The sequence below is a fragment of the Hetaerina americana genome, unplaced genomic scaffold, assembly GCF_022747635.1.
Source record: "Hetaerina americana unplaced genomic scaffold, ioHetAmer1.1.p SCAF_43, whole genome shotgun sequence".
Taxonomy (NCBI): Eukaryota; Metazoa; Arthropoda; class Insecta; order Odonata; family Calopterygidae; genus Hetaerina; species Hetaerina americana.
Window position 1 is genome coordinate 1,442,569 of NW_027287019.1, and position 12,441 is coordinate 1,455,009.

The window sequence follows — 12,441 nt, forward strand, 5'->3', positions numbered from 1 at the left end:
TGTCACTTGTGTCGATCGGGATATGAAACATTTGTTGATCTCACGTGATACGTGAAATTAGGTTCTGAATTTTTCATTGGTTGGAGGGAGAATCAATTGTGAATGCAAATTTTGATGCACCAAATGCATAATGTATCACATCTCATAACAATAAATCCACTTGGAATGCGAAATACCTGATGCATAATGGCTCCAAATTTGATGCAAAGTGCCGGTGCAAATCAAAATTAAGCTCTCCACTGAGGCACAGGCTTTAGGTTGGTGTTTTTTTAGGTTTCACGCAGCTTCAAAAAAACCTCAACATGGACCGAATTCGCGGTTTGGTAATCGCATTAAAACAATAAATTAATCATCTTGCATGAATGTTTGGTCTGCGCAACAAAAAGAGTCAGTAACTATGAATAGCGCTTTAACTACGAAGACATATAATCGTCAAACACTATCGCTTTCGCTTTCATACTTTGACATACGAATACTGTTTCCAGAGATTTACCAGCCCCCTTGATATAATTCAACTCTCAGTTTTTCCTCCTTAATTTGGAATGTGTCCTAAATTTTAAGTCAAAGCAGAGGGGTGACTCCATCCGGCAAGTGAAAAGATCCGGAGTTCAAGTCCCGGTCTAGGAAATATTTTTACACTCGTGATCTGCATGATTCCGCCTTCTCCACCTCTCCTGTGTCCGTCCTTTATGTGTGTTCCTATCCCTTTTCCTTATATCTATTTCTATGTATGTATATATAAATATATATATATATATAACACCACGCCAGCCGCCGCAAGGGAGAATAGCGGTGGGTGGTTGTGCACAAGCCATATACAAAAAACTATTGGTTGAGCATTTGAATACACACGGTGCAGCAACATAACTTGAAAAGCAAAACCCCTTTAAAAAAGGAAGTTATGATGCCACACCCTGTATTAGCTAATGCACAAAAGTACTTGCACACATACACATTCACATGCCTGTAAGCATTAAACAAATAGTGACAAAATCATTGAATATTTGTCTTTAAGTTAATACATTCATACACTTGAGTTCAATTTTGTAATGACAAGGTATTTTTTAATAAATGACAAGAACTTGAATCTGCCAATAACGATTTCTATCTTATTTGCAAATTGTCAAATCTAAGAATATGATTTAGTGGCATATCCTAACAGCACTCATCCCGACTCTCTCACCGCCACTCGCACTTAAGCAGTCTCAAACATTTTCATATGCATAAACACCCCGTGATCAACCAAAAAGGTGTGTGGCAGGGGGTGAAAGCACCAGGTGAGATGGGTTAGGGATAAAGGAGGGGAAGGTAAAAGGAATAAAACAACTCGCAAACAAAAACGTGCAGGATGAAGATAAGCCTCCTATCTCTTTAAACTACTCCTATTTTTCGCAATTAATAAATTCATTGTAGAAACTAGGAGTTCATTGGAGAAAGAGGCGACTTATCCGCAGCTTGCAAATGTCTCATACTGTTCACGTGGGTGTGGCGAATGGAGATTTTACGATGAACAGTGTTAGGAATGGGAGTAATGCCCGGCCGTCCATTAACAACGATGCTGTTCAACGTGCATGATGAGGAAATGATTGAAGAGGCGTGGGAAGCGCTGGAGATAGAATTGAGAGTTGGTGAACAAATCAGGAAATGAATGTTTCGCGGATCATCAAGCTTTAGTTCACCAGTCAGCCAAGGGATTGCAAGCATTACTAAGCCCGTTCAGTGAATCGCAATAGATATAAAATGAGAAAAAACGTTTAAAAAACCAAGATTATACGATTTCCGAGAAAGAGCTGAGTTAAATATTAAAATAGGAGTTTACAAACTAGAGTAGATGAAACTGTTTACCTATCTCGGAAGTGCTTTGGGTCAAAATAGTCTAAAAGACTGGGACATGGGAAAGAGAATTTCGTTAGGTAAAGGAACCATCATAATTAGGAAGGAAATGATGACGGCGACTTTGATTAAAGATTTTAACAAAAGAATAGTTAAAACGTAGATGAGGGTCTTGGTTTTATACGGCGCGGAAGCACGGCTGTTGAAGCAAGATGATTGTCATGGATCGGAGGATTTAGGAATGTGGGTGAGGAAAAGGATGGAAAAGGTGAAATGGGCAGAGAGGAAAACAAACGAGGGTAGGTACAAATCACTGTGGGAGAGCAGATGGGATTACTGGGAGAAATCCAGGAGAGTCAGGTAAGATAGATGCGTGGTAAGAGCAAGTGTACGATATGGATATCAAATCAACAGAGATTTCTACGGAAGAAAGAGGAAACGTAGAATTTTGAGGAATTTTAGAGAAAGGCGAAGATACTAAATGTCATAGCTGTACGTGGTCAAAGAGGCTCAAAACAGGGATAAATATTACAATATGCAACGAAAAAAGATCTGGTATGAAGCGATATATAAGCTTATATATATATATATATATATATATATATATATATATATATATATATATATATATATATATATATATATATATATAAGTGTTCATGCATGAATGTAGTATGCCATGTTTTTTTTTTATATATGATTTTGTGGTTATTGCATGCGGTTTTTTTTTCTTTTCTAAATTACGGGTTATGTCCTAACACCCCCCGCCACACGCTCTTGCGGCGGCTTGCGGGGTATTAAGTAGATGTAGATGTAGATATATCATATATATGATGAAGGTGAAAGAACTGTTCAATTACATGATATTACTGATACACTTTTAAAAGAGAATAAATACCAGTAAAAATATAATACCATGATTTTATCCCCCACTCCGAAAGGGTACGGCGCCAAATACATCGAGAGAAACATTTTTTATAGTTTTAAAGTTCTCGATGGTTCATTAAGAGTCTTAAGAAGATCGGCTAATTTGTATTCAAATTTGGGAATCATGTTACTACTTCTATTTGAATATTTTTTTTTATTTTCAAATAAAATTAATTGAAATTTGCATATAAGTAAGATAAAGTTTGTGACTAATGCAATAGATTATAATAGCCTTAATGTTAATACTCTCACGGCCTAAAGTGCTATTGGAGCAACGTCGCGAGATAAATAGCCTAAGGCATTCAACTGCTTTTAGCGTTCCATTTAATTTTTATGGTAATCTTCTCGATAATGGTCCCTGAAAATGAAATTATGACCGTCGACAGAGATTGGCATTGGCTATTCTATTATGAATGTCCCCGAGGCACTCACTGCGTTCCCTTTCCCACACATGATTGTAATCCACAAATAATTATGAGCATTAGAATTTATGTTAAGCGGGAGCATTTGGCCTTTGCTCTTCCACTAGACTGTCAGCCCTGCGGGGCACTTACTTTATTGCTGAGATTTAACGTGTAAAATCATTTCAATAGGCATTGGTGAAGTAAAAATTTAAAAGGTACGCTCCTTATCAGCCCTACCAGAGACCCCTGAATGGGAGCTTGGATTTATTAAATATCGATCTGACTTTCCCTGGCTCTCCCGAAAATTGGCCATTTGCAGGAAAATTAGCCCTTACTCATAAAGGACCGACGCGCTAAAATCCACCGTGAACTCTCTCTGTAACCAGCCGCGCTTCAATTTCAGACATGCTCATTAGTACCTGCGTACACACCTTCACTGCCCACAGTTCTTCTTCCTTGGGACCGCGATGGTGCGGTGGCTGATTTACCGGCTTCTAACTCTGGTTTCGAACTCCGGTGGAGGCCGGATTTTTCAGTGCCATCCCGATCACTACTTGTGGCGTTATGTTGAGAGCACTTGAATACACCGTCCTTCGGCGGTGACTCTAAACTGCGAACCCCTTGTCGCCTGTTGTTAAAGGTAGGCTATTATTGACACCAGGTTTTCCTCCATCATTCCTCCTTTCCTATTCATCCCTAATGGCGCAAATTACCTCAACTGTCGAACCTCTCCAGAAATAGCTACTACTACTTTACTTCTTTCTGGGTTAGACACTAACAAAAGCCTATTTTTAGGTGACGAAGGGAAATAACTATTTTTTTCCATTCCATCCTATTCTCGCTTATTTATTTTACCGATTACATCAATATCTACATCTACATAATACTCCGCAAGCCGCCGCAAGGGCATGTGGCAGGGGGTGTTAGGTCACCACCCGTAAATAGGAACAAAACCACATGCAAAATATCAACATGAAAAACTACACCCTCATGCAGAAATACCTTCATCCAACGCTAATACAAACATATATGTCATAAACCAAGAAAGAACTGCACTCCAGGATGCAGCACGAAAGCCATTCAATAACACGCAAGCCAGGACACAACAAGCAAGAAGAGGAAACTCCACCACCACATGAACATGCAACAGAAAACACACTACCCCCCGAGGAGACTGAGAAAGGTAGGCACTGCGACCCAACGTTGCAGGTAGCGGGTGAGTTCCCCTCGGAGAGGGATAAGGGATTGAAGGGGAGGCTTAAAACAGATGATCAGAACACTAATGAGGTCATTCGGAAAGAATGGGTTTTGACAACAAAACACATGAGGTAAGATACTGTTCATTCATATTCTTCAGTTTCAGAAACTTGAAATTCTTCATCATCTTGAACCGATTCCGTCGAATTCACCCTTAACCCACTCGCTCTTCATATACCTCTCTAGCCAATTACATTTGTTTGCTGTTTACATTCTCATTCAGTGTCTTGTTGCAAACAAAATAGAGTAACACCCTTTTTTCCAGAATTTTCAATTAGTGGTGGACTAAATAGATGCACATTCTGTCGAAATCTATTCATTTTTATCTCTTTTTTATCAGTGTTTTCTACCAACTCTCAAGTTCTTTATACCAGATGAGGGGAAAAGAAGAAAACTTTGCACTTCCACTTGCAGATTTAATATTTCACGGCCATGGTTTTGATTCTACGCATCATCATCAGGTGACATATATCAACATTTTTCAACTTATATACCCTGGCTCCAAGAGGGGAGGAATCATATAATTCAGGGAGATAGATTCCAGGACAGATAGGTACAAATACTCATTCTTTCCCCGAACAATCAGAAATCATAATAGTAAGAAACCAAAGTCACTTTAGAAATAATGAAGGATCTCAGGTTTTCCCGGCGCATGGTATTCAAGAAGTTCTCTCGGGTTTCCCACCGGTGGGAAACCCGAGAGAACTTCTTGAACACTTTAGAAATATTAAAAACGTTGAATTTACAAGTCGGAACAAAATTAAACACTATAGAGATGTTAGGTATACTTTCAGGTGCATGTGTATGTAAGGTGTAGATTGAGTGTTTGCATGTGTGTGGGGTGTAAGTGTTCATGCATGAATTTATGCCAAGTTTTTTTTTTTGGATATATGATTTTGTGGTTATTGCATGCGGTTTTTTTTCTCTTTCTTTTCTAAATTACGGGTGGTGTCCTAACACCCCCCGCCACACGCCCTTGCGGCGGCTTGCGGGGTATTAAGTAGATTTAGATGTAGAATTATGATACAGCCAGGCTATATAAGTTGAAAACTTTTGATGTATGTCATCTGATGATGATACGCAGCATCGAAACCATGATCGTGAAATATTAAATATTTATGTGGAAGAACAATGTTTTCTTTTTTTACCCTCATTATGAAGGAATTCCACAAAGATAAACCTGAAATTTGTGTTCCTTATACCTGTTGGATTTATCTTTTATTCATGCCAAAGTAGGAGTACTCAGTATTCACTTGCATGCAACAATAAGGGGAGAAGTACACTTTATAGACTGCCATCTTATCTTCCTCAATTAAGCATCTTTTTCATACACCGTGAAGGAGCATATACCTCGATAAAACTGCGACACTCACCCGGTCAACAACCTCGTCTTTACTCTCTCTCTTAAGAATGAAAGAAATCGTACCTACCCTCGGCGATATAAAGAAACTTTTTTGAATGCAAGCAAAATTTCTTCATGCTACAGGTGATTACTTGAAGTAAAACACTTTAACAAAATCAAAGACAGATTAAATTTAATGTTAATCCGTCGTGTCACATGCCATTGCATTACATTTCATAATAGAGATCCGCTTCGGAATTCGTTCCATCCCTCGCTATGACGGCAATCTAACAATTCCACAACGCGGATGCTCGAAGAGTTCTGGCTCTTGTTTTCCCGAACGTGGCGACCCAGGTGGCGCCGACGACCTGGATTTTAGCGCCGCCATCCCTCCGCCGACCGCTGGGGACCTAGAAGGGGATTCGAATGCAAAGCGCGCGCGCCCTTCCTCCCGGAATACAACGAGGCGAGGCGGGAGAGGGGGGCCAGGAGGAGCACACACTGGAGTGGATGTCAGGGAGCGAGGGCCGAGAGTGGGACAAGAGGAGAGGATTCCGGGGAAAGTAGATGTTTCAACCTTTAAATAGAGCATGCAACACTGCATTAACCTATCTAAAAAGCAGCATACGAGTATTCCTCGTTAATTGTGGAGCCATAAAAATAGCACTAGCGTCAACTGTGCTATTATTAGATGCGTGTTACATTGTTATTGTCCATTATTACATCCATTGTTATTGATTGTGCCTTTGATAGGAATAGTTAAAAAATTATGCAGTTGTTTTTCATGAAGATAGAAATATATTTGGAAATTCTGATAAAATATATTTGTGATTTCTATACAAAGATCCAAGGATTAACTATCAAGCAGCTAGCATACATGGATTGTATAAAAAGTATCAGGAAAAAATTCGGAAAAAACATATATCTCAGATATTGCCACAATACTTCAACATTCTTTAAGTACGTTACTTAAGCGTCAACACACTTTTGCCAGTGACTTTTCCACGACTCGAAGGCTCTTTAGTGGGGCGATTCCGGAAAATCCTTAAAGTTACACGCGCAAAATTCTTTTACTGTACTTAGGATCCAATGGTGGTGTCCTTTGAGGGCGGATTTCACTTTTGGAAACAAGAAATAGCCCGCTGGCTTCAAGTCGGGACTGTAAGGGGGTTGGGGAATCGTCGCGATGTCGTTGCAGGTCTTCGCAAGCGGACACTCGACTCTGCTCTTCTACATCTACATCTACATCTACATAATACCCCGCAAGCCGCCGCAAGGGCGTGTGGCGGGGGGTGTTAGGTCACCAACCGTCCGCTCTTGGTCGTCAACCAAGACCTTTGGAACGAGTTTAGCGTAGATCTCTCGCATCGCCGCCAAATTTTCAGTGACAATGTTGTGCACAATCATCTAATTAATGTCAGCATGACCTGCGATCATACGCACACTTGACCGATGGTCTGAATCCAGTACTTCTCTACATCTACAAAATACCCCGCAAGCCGCCGCATGGGCGTGTGGCGGGGGGTGTTAGGTCACCATCCGTAATAAGGAACATTACCACATGCAAAATATCAACATGAAAAACTACACCCGCAGCGGCGCACACACCATGCAGAAATACCTTCATCCAACGCTAATGCAAACACATATGCCATAAACCAAGAAAGAACTGCACCCCAGGATGCAGCACGAAAACCATCCAAAACACGCGAGCCAGGACACAACAAGCAAGAAGAGGAAACTCCACCACCACATGAACATGCAACACAAAACACTCTACCCCCCCAGAGAAGACTGGAAAGGCAGGGAATGCGACACAATGCAAGGCACGCGTCAGGAAAAAACTGTACCCGATGCTTTTTATACAAACCTTGTATATCAATTTCAATTAGCCAAAAGGTTTTCGACTAACGGCCTCTGCGTATTACTCTGATATCTATGATGTGGAAATATTCAGTTCAAAGTTCAAAGAAGAGATTTCATTATAAAGGGCGATATTGTTTTTGATTATACCAACTATATTGGTTTTTCTCCTTGCATCAAGAATGGATGCTACAGAATTTTGCTCATTCGCTCTTCTGCATTATAAGAAGAGCCATTCAAACACATACGGGCGAATTTTCCGAACCCCGTAAAGCATTTCTGCTTCAGTTCACATGTCCTTCTGCTGTACTAGGCGAAAGGGCGGCGGGCGACAGCCGAGGTCACTCGCGCCCTTAAAGATAATTGTTACGAGTAATTTGAGTAAACGAGTAATTTGATGATGAATAGAGTTTCTCAGGGTAGGTTGTTAGGACGGCGGGGAATCGGCTGCGTCATTATCCTGATCCTTATGCAATGAAGAGCCCATCCTGCGGGCAGAATTCCGAAGAACATGATATGCTTCCTTTAAATGAAAGAAATTATCGCTGGAAAATCTACCACTCCCATGAATTTAGGTGGGTGGTTCACTCAAATAGTGCACCAGTAACCTGTTTCCCTTTCAATCCCTCGTCCCTCTCCGCGGGGGGAAATTCCTGCTACCTGCAACGTTGGGTCGTATTCCCTGCCTTTTACAGACTCTTTGGGGGTAGAGTGTTTCGTGGTGCATTTTCATGTGGTAGTGATGTTTCAATTTCTTGCTTGTTGTGTCCTGGCTTCCGTGTTGTAGGATGGCTTTCGTGCTGCATCATGGGGTGCAGTTTTTTAGTTGTTTTGCGGTATATGTGTTTGCATGAGTATTGGATGAAGGGATTTTTGCATGAGTGTGTGCGCTGCTGTGGGTGTAATTTTCCGTGTTGTTTTTTTGCATGTGGTATTTTTCCTTTTTACGGTTGGTGACCTAACACACGCCCTTGCGGCGGCTTGCGGGGTATTATGTAGATGTAGATGTAACAGTGAAACAAGTTTCCTCACGTGCATTGATTTACGAGCCTATCTTTCCAAATACTAAGCACGAGAGAAAAAGCAGGATGCGAAATTTCTTCCTACAGATATATTAGGTCTTTCAATTTGAATTATAATTGGTTTTTCAAAATTTAAATGAGTTTTTCATCATGTAATAGGCCAACATAACTATAGTTATCTACATCTACATAATACACCGCAAGCCGCCGCAAGGGTGTGTGGCGGGGGGTGTTCGGTCACCAACCGTAAAAAGGAACAATACCACATGCAAAACAACAACATGGAAAATAACACCCACAGCAGCACACACACGCATGCAAAAATCCCTTAATCCAACACTCATGCAAACACATATACCATAAACCAACAAACAACTACGATACGATCTACATCTAATTAATACCCCACAAGCCGCCGCAAGGGCGTGTGGCGGGGGGTGTTAGGACACCACCCGTAATTTAGAAAAGAAAATAAAACCGCATGCAAAAATCACAAATTCATACATCCACAAAAAATATGCCATACATTCATGCGAGGACATTTATACCCCACACACATGCAAACACTCAGACTATCAATTAACATACACATTCACCTGAAAGTATACCTAACATCTTTGTAATTTTTAATTTTGTTCCGACTTGTAAATTCAATGTTTTTAATATTTCTAAAGGGACTTCGGTTTCTTACTATTATGATTCCTGATTGTTCGGGGAAAGAATGCGTATTTGTATCTATCTATACTGGACTCTATCTCCCTTATTTTATCTTTGTGGTTTGATATACCCAAGTAGTGTGGGGCCATTATAATTCAATTACTATCACTTTAATACTACGATACTACTGTAATTATTTTATAACAACAGATAGTGGAAGGGAACAATTCACAAGCAAGTAATTAATAACAAACTACCTGCTCAGTAATTTTATGATATTCCATGTCAAAATAAATTATTAACACAAGAATGTTTATAGCACCACAGAACCATATCCAGCCGAAGATGGTTATTCTTTGCAAACCTGGTCGTGGATTTGGTTTAATATGCATATTTATCGATAAAGTAATTCTACGATTCTCAAGCTACGCAGGACTTGCCATCTCCTGATTCAGTATGACTTGCGTCCGCCTACAAGTGCGAATAAGTGACGATCTCTAAGGAAAGTTGGAACTTTTGAGTTTCAAAAAATGCACAAAGAGGAGAACTCGAAAATAGAGAGAATACCTTGCGCAAAAAGGCCACTGCAGTGAATGCACACCACAGATCAGAGAGGGCAGTTGAAGGTGGCATGAGACTTATGGACGGACAAAGGGGGTGTCGCGCAAGGTCAAAAGGGCCCGCGCAAGAAGGGAGGTAAGAGAAAGGGGAATGGAGAAACAAGGAAGGCAAGGGGAAGTCCGCTGCAGCCCCGGAAGAAGGGAAGCAAGAACAACAAAGGGCGGGTGGGGAAGGAGGGGGGGAGGAAGCACTTACGGTTAATGAGAGTGAGAGAACCTGATCCTCCTAAGGTTCCCCGAGTTAGCCGGGGGTGGGTCGAAGTGGGGTGTAGCAGTAGGGTGGGGGGGGGAGGACAACTGGAGGGGGAGCACGACAAGGCGGGATTAACGGGTGGGCAGGTATAGGAAGCAGGCGAGGAGGTGGGGCGGAAGGCGAGGGGGCGTCTGGGAGGAGCCGGCCTTGGAAAAAGGGCCAAACGGAAGGTGCGAGAACGGGGCGGGAACGAAATGGATGGGATCGCTGCATTTTTTAAGGGTTTAAAAAGTGTTTGAGAAGGCGGTTGGGAATGAGAGGTTTTGGGAGGCGGCAGGAGGTTTAAGGAAGGAATAGGAAAGGACGTTTTCTTTTTAAAAGATTGGAGGAAGTTTAACACGATACACAAAACTCCCTGTCCACCCACAACAGAGGGCCGCCACACCACCTCTTTCTTCGGCCTCCCTCACCCTCATTTTCATCCCTTCAGCACAAAGTGGAGCTCTTCTTATATTGGAGTTAATCCGCTTCAACTGAGAGTTCTGTTTTTTCAAGGAAACGCGCGAAGAGCTCTTTTCTATAAAAAGGAGACGAGAAATAACCGCGATGCTAAAATTATAATGGGAAGAATTCTATGTATTCGATGGTTTATGCCTCAACTTTGTGGAAGTTCGTGTTCATTAAATGGAAGAATCCTACAATAAAACTCGACAAAGTGAGTAATCACTCGCTTCCTCCCCGCCAGTCAATTGTTGATTTTCTTTCAATGAATCGTTTGCCCGATTCACCGTTCTGGTCAGTCACATTCCGTCCCAGATAGGCATTAATCTGCAAGATGAAAAGTCTTGTGGATGCAAAGGGTGGACTCTGTGCGAAGATGGTCGCACGATAAGACCTATTTCCTACTAGTTTCTCACGAAAATGAGAGGTATCATTGATAGATTTTAAAAAAACTGCATTCCTTCTCGGGATACGGGTCAGATAATGGCTATAGTTCAATGACGATTAGTTTGACATTGCAACGAAAATACATAGAGGTATCCAATGAACTCTAAGAAAAATATCCTCCCTCAATAGACACCGCAACTGTAAGCACCTAACAAGTGAAGGTGGACGTTCCCAGGGTGACCAAGAAAATTCAATTGTACACACTTCTGCAAGGGCTCCTGAGGCCTTTAAAAATTAATCTTTTGAACACGATAATTTTTCTAAAGCTACATAAATTTGATAGTTTATATTTATTTAAATCTAATATCAACTGCCGCGGTAATTCCAGCTCTTATTTATGCAGTTATATGCATATTTTTGTGTGGTAATTTATATTTTTACGAAAATAGAAATTATATTTGTAGTTCCAATTCAATGAGTGTCTACCACTAAAAAAATCCAAAGGCTATGGTCGATTCGATCAGTGTGTTACAAAATGAAGACTATCATCCATCAGACACCCAATTTCAGATTTCATAATGTACAACATGATGTTACTACTACTTCACTTATTTCTAGGAAATTAAAAAAAGGTAATTTTCGAAGTATTTTTAATTCGATCAAGTGACCCAAAGTTTATTGAAAATAAAGTATTAAGTTGATTTTTCTACTATTTCACTTTCTTTCATTTTTTTATTTTCTGCCTTTCGAATTATTCTAAAACATTATTCTTTGAACCATTTGGGCCTGAGTTGTGCTACTAGTTACACCTAGTGTTTCAAATTTTTCAAAAGGCGTAGTAAAATTGCATGACTGATATCTTTGAAATAATTCTTAAGTAGAATAAATTATTTATTTAGCGAACTTCTGAAAGCATAATGTTATAACCAGTAAGTGCTCATGGGCAGAAAGCAAACATTGCAGTGTCGTCATTTCCCGTAACCACTTCGCGCCACCTCAAACAGTTGATTGGACCAATTTTGAAAATTCTCCCGGGTTAGTGAAAGCCGGGAGAAGATTCCACCAATTGGCGGAGGAAGTGGACCACGTGGTTCATAAGTTTTAAGATAAATTTTTTTTAAGGTTTGCATTTGTTCTTGTCTTCCAGCTCCACCCGAGCAATGGGGTGCCACAACCCGAGTGTCCGAAGACCCGGAGTTCGGCCTCCCGATTCGGAATCTGACCGTTCCAGTGGGGAGAGAGGCCGTGCTCTCCTGTCAAGTGGACCATCTTGGAAAGTACAAGGTAGGGGACATAACAGCTTCGAAGCACCGAAACAGAGAGAGACGCGAATGATCTCCATCCATCCTTAGACCTCACTTCTCCAGCAGCAACCATTTCACCTCTGGGTGCTGGTGGAGAGACTAAAGATGAGGTAGTGGACCGGGTGGATGTC

General features: G+C 41.0%; 1 protein-coding gene across 1 annotated transcript in view; it reads left to right on the forward strand.

Moving 5' to 3' along the window:
• Positions 1 to 1,555: 1,555 nt before the first annotated feature.
• LOC139692879 (lachesin-like) overlaps positions 1,556 to 12,441 on the forward strand; it is a 266,955-nt gene continuing 256,069 nt past the window's right edge. Inside the window, exons 1-2 of the mRNA XM_071591191.1 lie at positions 1,556 to 1,628; positions 12,154 to 12,290. Coding sequence (XP_071447292.1) covers positions 1,556 to 1,628; positions 12,154 to 12,290 — 210 coding nt within the window. The remainder of the gene's footprint in view (positions 1,629 to 12,153; positions 12,291 to 12,441) is intronic.